General features: G+C 35.5%; 2 protein-coding genes across 3 annotated transcripts; both read left to right on the plus strand.

Moving 5' to 3' along the window:
- Positions 1-8,210, plus strand: arfrp1 (ARF related protein 1). Of its 2 annotated transcripts, XR_016169579.1 has the most exons (8): positions 1-356; positions 733-820; positions 900-982; positions 1,113-1,194; positions 3,298-3,368; positions 3,470-3,570; positions 4,560-4,738; positions 8,069-8,210. XR_016169579.1 is itself a non-coding variant. In XM_039654026.2 (7 exons), the coding sequence occupies exons 1-7, from the start codon at positions 264-266 to the stop codon at positions 4,645-4,647; spliced, it is 606 nt and encodes a 201-aa protein (XP_039509960.1). In that variant the 5' UTR covers positions 1-263; the 3' UTR covers positions 4,648-4,966. The 2 variants fall into 2 exon arrangements, 1 of the variants encoding a protein (XP_039509960.1); XM_039654026.2 differs by lacking the exon at positions 8,069-8,210 and having other exon boundaries at positions 4,560-4,966.
- Positions 8,131-17,934, plus strand: stmn3 (stathmin-like 3). Its single transcript, XM_039654043.2, has 5 exons — positions 8,131-8,261; positions 11,101-11,196; positions 12,602-12,783; positions 14,142-14,333; positions 16,637-17,934. The coding sequence occupies exons 1-5, from the start codon at positions 8,243-8,245 to the stop codon at positions 16,694-16,696; spliced, it is 549 nt and encodes a 182-aa protein (XP_039509977.2). The 5' UTR covers positions 8,131-8,242; the 3' UTR covers positions 16,697-17,934.
- Positions 17,935-19,756: the final 1,822 nt, after the last annotated feature.

The following is a 19,756-nucleotide window of genomic DNA, read 5'->3' on the forward strand; positions in this document are numbered from 1 at the left end:
GCACTAAAATTTGCCAACAACTTCCCAGGAAGCGTTTATTACCGACCGCTGCCAACATGGACATAAACAGCAAACCAGAGTCTCACGAATTACATCTGATTCACTGAATTCATATTTGCATCTATATGAAGAAAAACACCGTGTTCTATATCGCAATCTTCACTAGAGCTCGTGACTGTTTACGTTGTTTACTTAGCGCCGCAGCTAAGCTAAGCTAGCTGTGTTTGTGATGTGAGCTGGTCAATAATAGTCTGTAATCGAGGATGTACACTTTATTATCGGGTCTGTACAAATATGTGTTCCAGAAGGACGAGTACTGCGTCCTTATCCTCGGTTTGGACAATGCAGGGAAGACGGTAAGACTAGTCGTAGTAGCTAAATTAATAGTTCACGCCGAAAACACTTCCCCAACATCAGTTTTGCTTTAGTAACGTTTTGGGCTTATGATGCACAAACTTGCCTAGGCAGGCAAGGCAACTTGGAAAGTAGTGTCTAGGTAGACTGCTAATCAAATATTAAGACTACTACAATGTGCCATAATACAGAATTTGAGACTGTAGTAAGTAAACTATTAATCTCACTAGTTAGGTTGCACACTAGGTTTTGACACTGTTTCTGTATTAGTATCCAACTTATTTACTTCCTTGAATAAATACGATGCTCAAAAGTCCAAGGTTAGATTCACATCTCATTAGTTTTGAGACAAATCTGTTCTTTTCTTGAACATTGTAGACCTTTCTGGAACAAACAAAAACAAAATTCAGTAAAAACTACAAGGGGATGAACCTCTCGAAGATCACAACTACAGTCGGCCTCAACAGTGAGTAAAGCATGCTGTAAATCTGAAGAAAACATATAAACACAGCAGGAGTATTACTCGTTTTTCCTGTTTGTTTCAGTCGGCACCATCGATGTGGGAAAAGCTCGTCTGATGTTTTGGGATCTTGGAGGACAAGAAGAACTACAGTCTTTGTGGGACAAGGTAACACACCTTCTCTAAACTGATCCTGATGCTGTCGTTGATAATGTTCCTCTAGTGCTTTATATAAATCCACTACAGAAGACAGGAACTCCTCTAATCTGTGTGTAATGTCATGTTTACCATGTTTTAGTACTATGCAGAGTCTCACGGCGTGATCTACGTCATTGACTCTACCGATGAGGAGCGCTTGGCCGAGTCGAAGGAGGCTTTCGGTGAGTCGTACTAAATTGAGGAATCAATCAGAACCTGAACAATCAGCAATGTTTTCACATCACAGAACACAAAACCCGTGCATAAACACAGAAACTGCAGATTTAAGCCTGTCATTATTTGTTTAATCTTGCATATCTGATCTAATCACATCACAATTATTTAAATTTCAGTCATGTTTTGCCATCCAGAATAAAGGAAATGTAAGTGCTTGATGAAATGCCATCAAATTTATGATAGTTTTATTTGGAGAGAATCATAATCTGGCGGAGAGTGAAGAATATAAACATGATTACAAAGCGCACAAAGATATTCAAAGGTCATGTGACATGAAAGCTTGTGGGTTTTCTTATATTATGTTATATTATATTAAATATGCCGGTTACACTTCACAAAAAGGTCCAATTAGTTATCACTAGTAAGTTAAATCTGTTAACTTTAAAAATGTAATCTGTTAAAATGATCTAATGGACCTTGAGCGAAAAATATTTTTTTTATATAATGTTAACAATGAATAATAAATACTGTAACAAATGTATTCCTACAGTATTTATTAATCATTGTTAACATTATATAATAAAAATCCAGCTGTTCATTTTATTCATTCAAGGTCCGTTAAATAATATTAACAGATACAACTTTTGATATTAATAATATATTTGTAAGTTTTGAAATAAACGTTTTAAATTAAATTTTTAGTTCATGTTAAATAATGGAAGCTTATTGTAAAGGGTTATCAATAATATTTTAAATAAATAAATATTACACATTTTTTACATAGCATTAAAGTACGGTAAATCATATAGATCTATTTTATTATAATTGTTATTATTATATATGATTTCTAGTAAAAAAAAAAAAAAAAGGTTTACACTGTATGTGACATGAACAAACCAGAATGAAATAATTGCAAACATTTTATGCATATTAATATAATTTAGCAGTATCTACTCGGTGATTGCGACAGTATTGTTTAACCCTCTGGGGTTGTTCGTTTCAGAGTCACACTCGGGGTGTTCGGGTCCAAATGGACCCAAAGGGCGGAATTCATATTTAAAAAAAAAAAAAAAAATCATGTTTTTTTTTTTTTTTTACTCGTTTTTTATAATATTTTCTCTTTTCTTTTTTGGTGTTTTGAGAAAATTTCAAAAATAAAAAAAAATGTATAATTAGTATTAATGCAATAATTATGACATCATTTCCCCCCATTGAACATAATAGAAAAAATATTTAAAACAATTTTTTTTTTTTTACTCGTTTTTTATAATATTTTTTCTTTTCTTTTTTGGTGTTTTGAGAAAATTTCAAAAAAAAATGTATAATTAGTATTAATGCAATAATTATGACATCATTTCCCCCCATTGAACATAATAGAAAAAATATTTAAAAAAAAAAATTTTTTAAAGCTGTATTTCATTTTAGAGTCAAGCCTAGGCCTCATAAAAGCAATTTTTGAAATGAGATGGATGCCATCTCGTGGACAAACTGAGCATTTAAAAAATGCAAAACACATGTATAATCTGAATTTTTTTGGTGTGTTTGTGTATAAAAGTGTGTTTGTGTGTGTGTGGATGTGTCTGTTTTGCACTCTTGATGTTTTATAGATTCACCCCTTCACTGTTGTGTGCTTTTTTTCAAGATCGTGGCTGATTTGTAGATTATACGCACAAAAAAACTCAGTATTTTCACATTTTTGCCAATTTCCCATTCATTTTCCATGCTGGACCCGAACACCCCAAGTGTGACTATTTTTTTTACAACCACTTAGACTATTCACATCCTGTCCCCAATTCTTTTGGGTGTTCAAATACCAACAAAGTCACCAAATTTCGGACCAATCCGAGGAAGCTGTGATTTAAAAAAAAATGTATTTAAATTCTTCAGGTCCATTTGGGCCGAACAACCCCAGAGGGTTAATGTTGCAGCTTTATACTGTAGTATAATTTAGATTTTGTCTGGTATATTTGATGGTTTGCCTCACTGATTCTGTTTATATGTGTTTCTCTACTGTGTAAAGCCTGATAGAAATAAAGGTGAGTTGACTTTGTAATGGTGAGTTGAACTGAAGCGTTGTCTAATCTAATGTGACCTCTCTTCATGAGCAGAGAAGATGATCAGCAGTGAAGTTCTGGAAGGAGTTCCTCTTCTCGTACTGGCAAACAAACAAGACGTTGAGGTATGAGCTCTGTGTGTGTGTGTGTGTGTGTGAGAACTCTGCACGTCTCTAGGTGGCGCTGTGCTCTGTAATGACGCTGTGTGTGTGTGTGTGTTTCTCAGAACTGTCTGTCTGTCCCGGACATTAAGACGGCGTTCAGCGACTGCGCTCCTAAGATCGGGAAGCGAGACTGTCTGGTGCAGCCGTGCTGTGCTCTGTCCGGGTACGTCTCCTCCATTATTCACTCCTGCTGTGTTCAAGTGCACTTAGAGTGACTGTGTGTGTGTGACCTGTGTTGTATGACCTATACAACGGATTACAAGGCACTTCAGTTACATAATCAGATTACTTTGCAAGTAACTAGAATAGTAATTAGTAGGGGTGTAACAATATATCGTGTCACAATAAATCGCAATAGAAAAAAAAAATAATGCGTATCGTGGCGTATGCGTAAAAAAAAAACTTACTTATGTAACTTGACCAGTAAAGTGTCCTACATAATCATAAATATATCTAGTGCAAGTATATAAAATAAAATAAAATAATTCTGAAATAATAATTCTGTATTATTATTAATAATAATAATTCTGTAGCCTAAAATAATTCTGTATTTTCAGCTTCAGGATCATGAATATTTTTATTTTGGTGTCACCATTCTCCTTGGGTTACAAGCACCAAGTCCAAACCTATTCATTTAAACCCACAATGTAATATCATTTATATTTTTTTGTTAACATTTTATCATATGTCTTGGAGTATCGCATATGTATCGAATCGTGACCTGAGGGTATCGTTACACCCCTAGTAATTAGTGCTGTGCGACGATTAATCGCATCCAGAATAAAAGTTTGTGTTCACGTAACACATGTGCACTGTGTATAATTATTTTGTATCTATAAATACACACACATGCATATATTTAAGATTTTTTTAATTCATATATAATATATTTATATATAATATCAATTATAGAAATAAATATATACATGCAAATGTTTCTCAAATATATATACATATGCATGCGTGTGTAGAATTTTAATGAAAACGGGCCCTGGAGTTTAGTGTGACGGTGTGTGTGTGTGTACGAACCCTGTTGCAGTGATTATAATGACTATGCAACTGATGTTAGTGCATGTAATGCCAGATAAAGGTCAGTGTTGATGGTTTTACGTGATGGTTGTTTAAACGGTGTGTGTTTTCTGTGTTTTTCAGGCAGGGAGTGAACGACGGCATTGAATGGATGGTCAAATGTGTGATCCGGAACATTCACCGTCCTCCCAGACAAAAGGACATCACATAGAACATCATCTCTCTCTCTCTGTGTGTGTGTGTGTGTGTGTGTGTGTAGGGATTCTGTAAATGCATAGAGGATGCAGTGTTTCTGAGGACGTGTAAGTTATGATATTACATTGTCACCTCATGTTTGATATCTATGCATTGTAGATATTTATACGCTGATCTCTGATGAGTTTTAAGTTTCTCTGGTAACCTTTTTTTTTTTTAATCAATCGTTACTAAAATAATGAAGACGTTCGTCGTATATAATTTCAAGAGGTGTTGTTTTTGACACTCACAATCTTAGTTCAATTATCTAATAAACAGCAGAGATGGAAAACACAGCTCTTATGTCTGGCTTTGATTTGCACGACAGATGTTTTCCCAACTCTCACAGATCCGGGAACGCCTCGCTCCGGCAGGACTGGCTTTAATGATTTTCCCTGGTCTAAGATGAGGGCACCAGTGAATCAATAAACACCGCTCATGCTATGAATGTTAACACATCACATCTGTGACCTCTCTAATCAATCATACGCTTATATGTGTGTGTGTGAAAGAGTCAATATGATGTTTAACACGTATGCTCTAAAAGCCCCAGATGTTCTGATTAATCAGTGACGTACGCAGTAGGAGTGTAACAATTACGATACAATATTATTGCAAGACATATGATAAAAGGTTAACAAAAAATGGACTGTTTGTAAAAATGCTAAATTTGGTGTTAGAATGTGTGTGTGTGTGTAAATGAGTAGTCTTGGACTTGGTGCCGAAACCCAAAGCACAGACAATAGACACACCAGAATAACAATATTCATGATTCTGAAGCTGAAAATACGTAATTTTAGACGAATATGCACTAACTAGATATTTAAAATAAAGTTGGCCTCAGTTTATTGGTAACATCAGACATCTGGCATTATCAGGACACACTAATATTCCCTCATTGCATTATTATACATTACATTCAACATTATATAGTAGTTTAGTTTAGTGTAGAACTGACACTGAAACTCTGAAAACTTGATATTTTTTTTTTCTCATACACTGTAAAAAATATTTTCAGGATTTGTAATCACAACATATTTTCTTTTGTCAAATCAACTTTATAATAATTTATTTAGTTGAGATAACTTATTATTTTGAGTTTCTGATGGTTAAATTAATCTCCTTCATTGTATTAACTCACTTTTTCCAGTTCAATCAACTTAAAATTTTAAGGCAACCCGCAGGTTACTTACTTTTTTAAGTTAAACCAACAATATTTTTTTAGTGTAGTAATCACAACATTTTTTCTTTTGTCAAATCAACTTAAATAATTTACTTAGTTCAGATAACATATAATTTTGAGTTTCTGATGGTTAAATTAATTTCCTTCATTGTATTAACTCACTTTTTCCAGTTCAATCAACTTAAAATTTTAAGGCAACCAGGTTACTTACTTTTTTAAGTTTTTTACAGTGTACAGAAATGTAAATTTTGGGTGAATTATACACAATATTGTCACTATTCACACATTTTTATTTTGTGACGTGATATATTGTTACACCCCTAGTGCTAATGTTCATATGTAGTTGTTGAGATATGTCACGTGTGTGTGTGACGCTGATCTGCACTGCTGTATCTCAGGCTGTTCTCTTGTGCAGTTTCTTTAGGACAGCGGGGTAAATTGAGCCGGGCTTCGCACGCAACCCTTCATCTGAGGGTTGGCCATGAATACTGCATGAACACTTGTGTAACAGCGCATCCGTGAATCTGGAAGGGAACTTGAATAATAGAGCTGGCACTCTTATGGTGACGCTGCAAAAAAGGGTTTTAATAGTCCTTTCAAACAGTCCTTTAAAAAGGTCTTTTTAAAAAAAATATTAATTATTTAACAGGAAAACCTTGTATTTTGTTCGAATTCTAGGTATGATAATATGTTTCGAGTCAAATTGGATTCAATACAGTTCATGAAAAATCACACTATGAAAAAAAAAGTTATATTAATAATACTCACACATTACAAAATAATTAAACACCAGTAAACCATTTTTAACTTTGTTTTAAAATACAATAAAAAAATTATTTTATTTTAGATTTTTTATTTTAAATGTTTTATTTTTGTGTGCTCATCTGACGGTCAAACAGTAGATCATGTGTTTGATTCCCAGTGAAATGAACACTTGTGTGCTTTTCTGTGGTTGAGAGTCTGTCAGATTTAAACACCATCAGAGAGTAGTTTAGAAACGGGAATATTTTTATTTTTTTATTTTGGTTAACCATGAAATTGTGTGTTAAATTGGCTTCATGCACAGCTCCACTACTTCCTGAACTTCAGCCAGCTCCTTGTTTCCTGTCTGCCATTATTGGACAAACTGATTAATTCAGGTGTGTCTGACCTCGGTAGTCACAACAACAATAATCAGGCACACCTGAATTAATCAAGTTTGTCCAATAATGGCAGACAGACAGGAAACGAGCTGGCTGAAGTTCAGGAAGTTTTTCATTCCACAAAATTTCGATGTCAGTTCTTACACAACTCAATTTGGTTAAATTGACCTGCAACATGACAGAAGGGTTTAGCAAAACTGTAACATTTAACATTTTTAAAACGTAACTTTTTTTCCACCTAATTGCAAATAGCTTTTTTTCTACAAAATTTTGTTGATTTTTATGTTGGGCAGATTTCTTATTTATTTATTTATTTATTTATATGTTTGCCAGATTTACAAAAAATAAAATAAACAGACTTGCTTATTCCACTAGTAGCCTAATAATGTGCATTGGAACACGTGAAAAACCGCTTAAGTAAAAGAATAGTAATAACAAAAAATGCTATTACGGCTTTATCTTAAAAAGCTGCTCATTATAAAATAACCTGCTTCTATTGTTATTCCCGTCTTAATGTGTCTTTCTGATCAATCGCTGATTGGAAACGATAAGAGTGTTCGTCACAGGACTGAACCCAATCCCTCTTCTGTCCTGTCGATGAGTTATTGACTCTGTTAGTTCCTCATTGATCGGGCCTACAGTAGTCCCTTTAAAAAGACAATATCTAGAAATATTCAGTGAGAAGCAAAAGTCATTGTGTATTTTTGTCTAGTTTTCCAGAGCAAATATCGAAACATTCTCAAATCAAGATACGTTTACTAGAGAAGCAAAATGACTGAAGATATAAAGTATCATAATTAAGCAGATTTATGAATTACCATCCAAACCAGTGGTCTCAGGAAATCATCTTTTAAGCACAATCTCATTTAATTTTTGATATTGCTTCTCAAGTAAATGCATCTTGATTTAAAATGCATATGAAATATTAATACCATATCAAATGTTGCAAGAACTTGACTGATCTTCAGTGTTGGGAAATATGAACTGCATAACTCCGATTAAAGAGTAAAAATAGCTCTTGTTTCCAAGACAACAGCATTACATCACTTTGTGATTGTCTTTTTTTCTCTTAGTTTATCTCTGGATCTGATCATATTCCAGCTTGGCCAGTGACATCGTTTCTCTCTTCATCTCTTGTCCTCTCCTCCTCCTCCTCCTCCTCCCCTGATAATAGACCATCGCTGTGCGTCACTCCTTCAGTGCTTCATTTCCTTCATCTCTCGCCTCAGCATCCGTCCGGCAGCACAATGGACAGCACGGTTTCAGGTAAGAACCAGAACCAGAACCCTACCGAGAGTTTTGCATGACATTGGTATTATTGGTATTAATTATCATTAATAGATTTATCATTTCTGTTTAAACCAGACTCATTATGTGCTGATGCTCAACGCTGCTGATGTTGCGCTATAAAAAACGTGTTCATTCGGAGGATAGCGGCAGTGCAGCAAAACGTGTCGCAACGTTGTAGATGAGACTGTCTAGATCACATTCAGACGCACACCGGAGTCACTCATCCACTGCATGTGACCTGAATCTGTGTGTACTAGAGCCTACTATATGTGACCTGACCTCTATATATATATATCATCTGAAAGCTGAATAAATGAGCTTTCCGTTGATGTATGGTTTGTTAGGATAGGCCGGAATACAACTATATTGAAAATCCGAAGGTGCAAAAAAAAAAAAAAATTTAAATATTGAGAAAACGCCTTTAAAGTTAGGCTTACACTCTTAGAAGAAAAGGTTCTATCAGCGCTACGTATTTGGAACCCCTAAAAGGTTCTATACACTCTTAAAAAAAGGTTCCTCTGGGTTCTATATAGAACCCTGGGATTCCATAGAACCTTTTACCAAAAAAAAATGCTTCTACATAGAACCATTTTGGAGTTCCATATATGAAGCGGGGGATGGGACCATTTCTGGTTCTAAACAGAACCATTTCTTCTAAGAGTGTAGTTTACAGTTAGATTATTTACTGTAGGAAATGTACAAACTATCTTCATGGAACATGCTCTTTACTTGGCATAAAAAAAATCAATAATTTTGACCCATTGTTGGCTATTTCCACAAATACACCAGTGTGACTCGTGACTGGTTTTGTGTTCCAGAGTCATAATAGTCTGGTAATCTTGTGTCGTCTTCGAGACCTTGTGAAGAACCTTGAGCAACACAGCGGTTGTGTTTTGGATCTGAAATAGTTCTATAAATAACAGCAGCACGTGTGATTGGTTGTAATGTCCGGCGGATGCAGCAGGATTTGAGCTGTTCGCTATCTCAGCTCTATTACAAAGTCACCTCTCTCTTGAGCTCATGTGTGATAGATAAACGCACACACACACGGCTTGGATGCACACGCCTGAAGAACTCGCTATAGTAATAAACACTAACATTAAATCCGCATCTATTAGGAGGAGTGCTGATTCTGTGGATTGTTTTTAAAAAACTTCTTAAAACATATTTTTAGTCAAGCTATTAATTTATTACTGTGATTTTTTTTTTTCTCCTTGTTTGATTTATTTTGTTCTGTACATGCATGCTGTCCCACTTTGAGTTTGAGAAAGGCACATTACAAATTAAATTTTAAAATAATAAAATAATAAAAAATAATATTATTAATAAATAATAATAAAATTATTATTATTATTATTAAAGTTCTGCCCCTTTTGCATGCATAAGAACATTTGTACTGTTTTGCTGATAGTCAGTGTTGGCGATTTGTGATTCCTTGTTGAGGATCTTTGTCACACATGATCATCGTGACACACAGTTCACCTTCACACACACTCACACAGTCAATTATTTTGCTGACATGTGCTGTGGTGAACAAATCAATAATGCATGAATCCGGTTGAGGGTGCGGTCTGTGTGTTCATCCTTAATTCATGTTAAAGGGTTAGTTCACCCAAAAATGAAAATTAAGTCATGAATTACTCACCCCCATGCTGTTCCAACCCCGTAAGACCTTCGTTCATCTTCAGAACACAAATAAAGATATTTTTGATTGAATCTGAGGGCTGGATCACTTTTCCATAGACAGCCTGAGGGACTGCCTCTTGACGGCCCAGAAAGTCATTAAAAGAAAAGGTTTAAATATTCCATGTGCCTACAGTGGCTCAACTATAACTTTATCAAGCGACGAGACTACTTTTTGTGCGAAAAAAAAACGTAAATAACGACTTTATTCGACTTTCCATTACTTCCTTATGGGTGCATGCGCGAGAACTGAGACGAGACCGTTCTTCTTCGACTACTTTTTGTTACCGGCTGCTCACCGCTTAGGAGTTTTACCGCCCCCTACCGTATAAGATGACGTACTGATATAGCCGGAGGCGCAAAACGTTCTGTTTACAAGCAGTACGTCATCTTATACTTTTCTTTTAATGACTTTCTGGGCCATCAAGAGGCAGTCCCTCAGGCTGTCTATGGAAGAGTGATCCAGCCCTCAGATTCAATCAAAAATATCTTTATTTGTGTTCCGAAGATGAACGAAGGTCTTACGGGGTTGGTACAGCATGGGGGTGAGTAATTAATGACTTAATTTTCATTTTTGGGTGAACTAACCCTTTAAAGGTTTAGTTTATCGAAAAAATGAAAACTCCATTTTTGGGTGAACTATCCCTTTAACTAATGTAGTTAAAGTGCCCCATGTATCCCTTTACTCATATTTGATCACCAAAAATATGTATTTAAGCGTTTTTTTTTTCGTTTGTTTTTTGCCTTAAAATATCTTGGAAATGCAAATGAGCCCCGCCTCCACTCACTCACTCACTCAGAGATCCACTGGTTGACGGTCACACATTGATCTGATTGGTTACAGGGTGGTTTGTGACATCAGAAAACACCAGCGATATCAACTTACACACGTTGTGTGTTAAAGCAGATTAAACACACCACATACACACATAAACAACATTAAAAGCATTTACATAAGAAGCAACATTAAAAGCTGGATTTACACCAAAAGGGCACTTTAACCTTATTCAAGTGTTAATATTTCTAATGTTCCCAGTACGAAATGTATTATGTAGCAAAGGTGTCTGTTCTTTCCCCACCACATCTATATATATTATACATCACTGTTTTCTTTCTTTCTTTCTTTCCGCAGCCTACTCTGAGAAGCTGAGAGAGATGTCGGTGTTGTCTCTCATCTGCTCTTGTTTGTATTCCCAGCCTCATCCCAACACCTTCGGCCAGTTTGAAGGTGGGAGCTTCAACAGGCCTCAATACAAGAATATTAAACCCTCTAGTGCTCTTTGCTGTTTTGCTTTGTTTCAATGAAAGTAATGTACTATATTTTATTGCATATTTTGTATTTTTAAGGCGTTTTATGGTACTAGACTATATTTACAATCCATTTATTCATGTTTTGAGCATACACACTGTAAAAATATTTTCAAGATTTGTTATCACAACATATTTTCTTTTGTCAAATCAACTTTATTATAATTTATTTAGTTGAGATAACTTATTATTTTGAGTTTCTGATGATTAAATTAATCTCCTTCATTGTATTAACTCACCTTTTCCAGTTCAATCAACTTAAAATTTTAAGGCAACCCAGGTTACTTACTTTTTTAAGTTAAACCAACAATATTTTTTTTTTTACAGTGATGTGAATAAGTTTGGACACCCATGCTAAAGTTGCCTAAAAAGAGATCTTAATGCCTGAGGATTGCCAATCTCTAGGTGTGGTGAATGGTGTGTGATGATGTGGGGATATTTTAATCCCAAAGGCCAAGGGAACTTTATCAGGATGCATATTATCCTGGATCCATGAAATAATTGGCTTTTAAAAATAAAAATCTGCCTGACTCTATGGGAATTTAACATAGGGGTGTCCTGACTTATACTGTATTTTAAGGAAAACCATTTATTTATTTATGAGACATTATTCATTCACAAAGAAAATTGGTGTCCTTAAAGGTTGGAGTTTTCCTCATTTTTCTAATTAAGGCATTAAGATCAATGTCCAAAAGATGATTTTTTATTCCTCTTTTTAGGCAACTTTAGCATGGGTGTCCAAACTTATTCACATCACTGTAGACCTGAAAATGGCATTTCCAACTTAAACTCGTAAATCTTGCACGCTTTCTCAATTTTGATGTCTTTTTAAAGACGACACTTGGAAGGTTATTGCTGACGTGAAAAATGTTTTAAAAAGCGAACTTAAAAAAAAGTTACAGAATTCTATGTTTATTTTTATGAAAAACGGACAAAAATACTATTTAAAATTTTTATATGAAATCTACATTTTCAAAAACACATTTTACTCTAAAACTGCAAGAAAATCAAAGCCATAAATCTAAACAAGTTGTGTTTACCAATTTAAGCTTGATATCTCAAAAAAATGGGCTTTCAGATCAGATTTAGTTTGGCTGCAGTACCAAACCCCTCCACTAGAGGAAACTCGTCTCCCGCTCATTTCTGACCGCGAGGAGCACAAGTTTGACTATTTTAAACAGAACCATTTAACCTTTTCCAATCATGTCCATGACTTTTTTTCACACATAGCAAATGCCAAAACCTTTACCATTCGTTTCGTACCATTCCGATGAAAACATTTCCGAAGAGCACCAATGATCATTGTCCTCATCTTCCCTCCGCAGACATGGAGGTGAAGTCCCTGAATAAGCGAGCATCTGGCCAGGCGTTTGAGGTCATCATGAAGAGTCCGACTGACCCGTCTCCTCCAGAGAGACTCCAGACGCTGGCGCTGCCGGCCCAGAAGAAGGAGCCTTCGCTGGGGGAGCTGCAGAGGAGGCTGGAGGCCGCCGAGGAGAGACGCAGGGTAAGGTCATGCCATCATTCATCCGTGGAAAACTGCACATAAACAAATGCTGCGTCCCAATTCACCTTCGTATACTACGGCCTAAAAGTAGGCACTGTTTTTGAAATGAAAAAGTACATACTTTTGAGTGTGAAGCTTTTATTTCCTACCGTTTCAGGGATAAAAATGTGAGAGAAATTGAACGTTGATCTGCCAGTCATGGGTCTTTTTTCACAGATTTTTTTGATCCTGGCCTTATCATCCATGGAATCTCTAATGGTCTTTATAATGAATATGTTAAAGGATTAGTTCACTTTTGAAAAAAACTTTTGCTGACAATTTACTCGCCCCCATGTCATCCAAGATGTCCGTGTCTTTCTTTCTTCAGTCGAAAAGAAATGAAGGTTTTTGATGAAAACATTCCAGGATTTTCTCCATATAATGGACTTCAATGGGGTCCAAACGGTTCAAGGTCCAAATGAGAGTTTCAGTGCAGCTTCAAATGTCTTTAAACGACACCAGATGATGAATAAGGGTCTTATCATGCGAAACGATCGGTTATTTCAAAGCTTATTCCAAAAATGTAACTTTTCTAAGGACAAATGCTAGCCTTGCTCTATTCTATGAGGCGCGTTTGTAACGTCACGTAATACGTAATTATGTTCAAAAGGTCACGGGCGACGTAGCCGGAAGTACAGAATCAAAATCGTCCGACATCGTTGTTTTACCTTTTAATTCCTTTTTTTGTAAACGGCGTTTGAGTTAGTTTGCACGTTCAACCTATGCGTTCAACTTGACTCTGTACTTACGGCTACGCCGCCCGTGACCTTTTGAACGTAATTACGTATTACGAGACGTTACAAACGCGCCTGAATAGAGCAAGGCTAGCATTTGTCCTTAGAAAAGTTAAATTTTTGGAATAAGTTTTGAAATAACCGATCGTTTCGCATGATAAGACCCTTATTCATCGTCTGGTGTCGTTTAAAGACATTTGAAGCTGCACTGAAACTCTCATTTGGACCTTGAACCGTTTGGACCCCATTGAAGTCCATTATATGGAGAAAATCCTGGAATGTTTTCATCAAAAACCTTAATTTCTTTTCGACTGAAGAAAGAAAGACATGGACATCTTGGATGACATGGGGGCGAGTAAATTATCAGCAAAAGTTTTTTCAAAAGTGAACTACGCCTTTATCAATCAGTACCTTTGTATCGCCATCTGATAACCAACACAGTCCTCTTTTGTACGTCTCCATCACCGCTGAGATGTTTTCATGACTTTGTCCCACATTTTGGCCTCTTTTTAAATGTCAGAGAAGCTTCTCCTCACTGTCTCACATTAGCCGTGTCATCTACTCTTTCTACACTTCTTTGTGTAGTCCCAAGAGAAGCAGGTCCTGAAGCAGTTGGCGGAGAAACGGGAGCGTGAGAAGGAGGTGCTCAACAAGGCCCAGGAGGTCAACAACAACTACAGCAAGATAACCGAGGAGAAACTCCAACACAAAATGGAGCTGATCAAAGAAAACCGCATGGCCCGTCTCAACGCCCTCAAGCAGCGTCTGAGAGACAAGGTGAGACATCAAATAGTCCATATTGTGAGTAGATGCTTTGGAGGTCCAAACTCAAATCTATTTTACATTTACCAATTCGGCAGACACTTTTATCCAAAGTTACTTACATTGCATTCAAGGTATACATCTTGTTAGTTCATGCATTCCCTGAGAATCGAACCAATTCTTCTCTATGGTTTAAATACCAGAATGGTATTTGTTTGAAAAACAAACCTTTTTATGATTCAACCAGGGCTTAAATGCGGTGTATTTTCACAGTGGTGTGTAACACAGTCACTCCTGCTAGCCACTGTGGCGGGTTCAATTTTACATTTTAAAAAGGCCTCTAGTGTTGTGAAAAATGCAGATTTTTTTAAACAAATATCTGAAGCTCTTTCGCAGGATACACAATACCAGCTGTGCATCCCTTTACGCACTCGATTCATTTTGTTGGTGTTACAGGGCTTAAAGACAGGTGGGACGTTTGCCACTATATTTTTAAAACCATAATATCTTATGTAAGTAATATTGACAAACTATATATCATTTGAAAGCTTACAATCTCTAGTTTCCATATTTGGGGACTGCTTTTCAAAATATATTACAGAGGAGCCATAATTTATCAATATGCAACAAGAATATTTTCATACTCATAAGGCGTGTTCAGACCTTTATTTTAAAATAGCAGTAAACATGAAAAATCATGAAAAAAAAAAATGGTTGATACCTCAGTTTGTTTGTTTCCAAAAGTTCAAAAGATAACATCTATTCAATTATTTTGGAAAAAAAAGGTCTGAAAAGTTTGAAATATCAAGAAAATAATAAATTCACCATTTGTGACGTGGCAGCGAGCTATGACTTACATGAGGTTCTTTGTATGTGTTTCTTCAAGGTTGAATTCATATCTGAATCTGCCAAAATTCCCATGCTACTTCTGAATAGGATCTCTACTTCAGAAATTGTATGAAAATTGTGTAAATAATGGTTCATATCACTCTAAACACGAATGGAAATGCAGGCGCCCTTATATGGGCAGTAATGGAGTCTGGTTGTGCCCTAGTGGAAAAGTTTGGTACTGCGCTCAAACTAAATCTCACTGAAAGCTCATTTTTTGAGATATCAACCTAAAATTTGAAACACAACTTGTTCAGATTTTTGGCTTTGATTTTGCTGCCGTTTTAGAGTAGCCCAAGTTTTTAAAATATATATTTTATGTAAAATATGAATAATTAATATTTTTACATTGTACATTTCCATAAACTCAAACTTCTATAACTTTTTTTCTGTTTCACTTCCTTAATTTATTTCACTTCTACAAAAATCTGCCAAATGTCTTCTTTAAAACAAGACCAATCATATGTCTATATTCCAAAAAGCATTCTTGAATTACAACCATTTAAGTTCGAAATGTGCATTTTCATATCTATTCAAAAAAGGGGGGTGACGGTTAAAAGGTTAAATTTCAGCGAGGGATTGTGTGTTGAGCATAATTTACTAATTTCCGCAGATTTTGTGCTCACACCCACAATGCAGCACAAAGAGACAAGTATATTGGCTATAAAACAGTATAATGGGTTTGTGGGAAAAAAAGTGACGGCAACTTAATAGACCAAATTAGGGATGGGCAACGATTAATCGCATCCGAAATAAAAGTTTGTGTTTACATAATATATGTTTGTATATAAATACCCACACATGCATGTATATATTTAAGAAATATGTGCATGTATATATTTTATATATATTTCTTCACAATTAATATTATATATATAAATATTTGATATATCAATAACACATTTTTCTTAAATATATACATGCATGTGTGGGTATTTATATATACAAATTAATTATACACACTACACACACATATATTATGTAAACACAAACTTTTATTTTGGATGCGATTAATCGTGATTAATCGTTGCCCATCCCTAGACCAAATTATGAGATAATATGAATAATATATGGCAGTTTTTCTCTATGGCATCGATGTCTAAATTGTGGCCAGTGAGAATCCTGAGTGGGAAAACCACTAGCCAGTTAAGGTCGAACAGAAAAATAAAGTCTAGAAAAAATGGGCTTGTTATACAATTTTATCTTAAATTTAGGAAACTACAGGCTTGAATTTTACCACACTTCCTATTGCATGTTTTTTTTCTGGAGTAACAGGCTTACAAATGTACTTGTACTGTACTGGGAATAAAAAACAGAATTAAGTTTCCTTTCTGGTTACTGCACAACCAGTTCTTATTTACAGAGCATTGATCATGCTCTCTCTCTCTCTCTCTCTCTCTCTCTCTCCCTCTCTCTCTCTCTCTTTCCAGGAGATTCATGCTGCAGAAGTTCGTAAGAATAAGGAACTTCACACTGAACTCTCTGGCTAAGGACACTCTTTGAGCCACGAGACATCCAGTCATGACGGCACTTGGAGGAAATGTCGTTATTTGGCCACACTGTCTTAAGAGGTCAAATCAGACTCACATTATCAGTTTTCCTTATCAATACATGTCTGAGCATATAACAGCATCCCACATACACCACGTGGACACAAGTATGTGAGCACCCAAACTTCATACGTGCTTGTTGAATGTTTCATTTATGAACCCTGGGCATTAATTGAGTTCATCCCAAAGATAATCAGTCAAGTTGTTCCACATATTGTGTATTTTTCTAAGTCCAACATGTCATATCTCTATCCCTAAACCCAAACTTTACTAAAAAATAATGGAAATTTGTAAAAGCTGATGAGAATGTTGTTGAGACAACCCCTAAACAAATCATTTGACCTATTCCTAAAATCTGATTGGCTGATCTTGATCCAGGAACATAAGACACGCATCCTCCAAAACTATTGAACATTTCCAGAATTTCATTGTAGATTTGAAATTATTAGACTAGCCAAATACATTTATATATATATATATATATATATATATATATATATATATATATATATAATTTTATTAAGGAATCAATATAAAAAATGAGTACAAGTAAACAAACATAACAAAAAAACAAACAAACAAATGAACATACAAGCAAACAAAATAATAATACAAGAGGAGAAAAGTGAGCCAACGTATACAAATATACAAACAAAATTGACAGATGGCAATACGGATGCATCTATATCTCTCGTATAGACTTGCATACATATTCATACACACATACCTGCATGTCAAATACATTATTTAGAAAGTGGTGCCGACATACTTGTGGCCATGCATTTCATCTGCCTGCTGGGAAAAAACTACTTAGACCAGTTTAAATTACAAGATTAACTTGATTTCAATTGCCACTGCCGGTGTGTACAAGTGTAGACCAGTAGATGAGCTTAAACCAGCATGAGAGTGTCGTGACACCAGCAAATGTTATGATCATTTATTCTGGTCTCAATTGTAATTTAGCAGGGCTGAATCTCACAAAACCAAAAAAACATGACTCTGTATCCACATTTACTCAGCACTTTAATAGGATATGATTCATTCACGTTGTTGGTAGTTTAGGTGCATTTCAAGGGTCACTGATTTGTGTGACCTGAACGAGAAATGTCTAAGCTATATGCTGCTAACTGATTACTGAAAACCATTTCAAATAAGATTAAAGCCTAACATGTTCGTAATCAGAAGTCTTTGTCTTTTTTTTTTGCAACACAAGAAAACTAAAAACACACCCAACAGATTATTTAGGATTTTTGATGTTTATCACTTTCGGGGTAAAAGTGTAATAACCTACATTTTACATTGACATAATGCAAGCATGCATTAGCTGCTATTATCTCTTACTAATGGCTAGCAATTTAGTGTCTCCTGGGTATCTGTGAAATTTCTCTTGCTGTTTTTTTTTTTTTAATTGTCTTTGACAAGTTTATGATCAGGTTTTGTACATGGAAATTTCTGACGCAGTAGTTTCTATATCATAAGGACTTATATTGCTGCTGATAAGACTCCAATAATCAAAGCTCAGTAAAAGAACGGTGTGTTTGCATACGCGTCGTCATGTGTGTGTGTGTGACGAACGCTGGTCAAAGTGTGATGCATATTACTGAAACTGAAGCTGTTTTGTTTGCATAGATCCTACTACCTTTTTGTGCTGATATTAGTGCACACTGCAGCAAGCCTAGACAATATATTACTGTGTGTGTGTGTGTGTGTGTGTGTGTGTGTGCCTACTTAACAATATTTTGGGGACCAAAATCTCCAAAAAGCTCCATTTAGGGATGTCATTTGTAAATCTGGAATAAAAATAAAGTAATTAAAGGGTTTTTTTAATGTAAAAATGCAGGAAGTTTAGTGTGTGTGTGTGTGTGTGTGTGTGTGATGGGTTTAGGATTAAGGTTGAAATATGAGATAATATACAGTTTGTACAGTACAAAAACCATTACTTCTATGTCCCCATTTTGATAGCTAAGTAAATGTGTGTGTGTGTGTGTGTCCTGGTTTCTTGTGAGGCAGGTTGAGGCACATTTAAAAGTAAACACAATCATGACATTCCTGTGGCCTTAATCAGAAGCAGAGTCATACGGGTTAAACGGACACGTGGCACATGGACCTGTTTTGTTTGTGGCAACATTTCCATAATCTTACATAATAAGGCATTTAAAAGGGAGTGGTCAGGTCAGGTCAGGTGGTAGATACATAAATATTTACACTCCAAATGCATATGATGTCAGTCATCAAGCGACAATTACAGCAGTTTCAATCAGCTGTTTTGTTAACATGTATTGTTCTAGTCTGTACCTGTTTGAAATTTGACCAAGTCATCTCAAGCATGATCAGTTTTCACAGTTCATGGTGTTTTAGTTTCAGTTCTAACCAAATTCATCAGCCAAGACAAGTTTCCTCTATGTGAGAATGTTTTCTAAATTTGACATTTGAAACCTTGAAATAATTCGATCTGCACTACACTCTTAGAAGAAATGGTTCTATTTAGAACCAGAAATGGTTCCATCCCCCGCTTCATATATGGAACTCCAACATGATTCTATATAGAACCATTTTTTTTTGGTAAAAGGTTCTATTGGGAAAGTATGGAACCCCAGGGTTCTATATAGAACCCAGAGGAACCCTTTTTTAAGAGTGTATAGAACCTTTTAGGGGTTCCAAATACGTAGTGCTGATAGAACCTTTTAAGGTTCTATACAGAACCTTTTCTTCTAAGAGTGTAATCTAAAAATGTCACATTTATTTAGCTTTGCATTTAAAGTGTTCTCCACATAACTGAGAGTGTGTAAATAATCCTTATTTTCTTTCTGTGTGTGTGTGTGTGTGTGTGTGTGTGTGTGTGTGTGATCAGTGTAAGCTGGAGCAGCAGGCGTGTTTGGCGGGGAAGGATCTATTAGGTCCTTGTTAAAAGAAACATTTTAAATACGGAAAAGAAAGTTCAGTGTTAATATTAATAGAGAAGGTCTGAAATATTTTGTTAGGAAAAAATAAGCTTGTGTA

Source organism: Pimephales promelas, chromosome 8 (assembly GCF_988280905.1).
Source record: "Pimephales promelas chromosome 8, fPimPro1.hap1.1, whole genome shotgun sequence".
Lineage (NCBI taxonomy): Eukaryota > Metazoa > Chordata > Actinopteri > Cypriniformes > Leuciscidae > Pimephales > Pimephales promelas.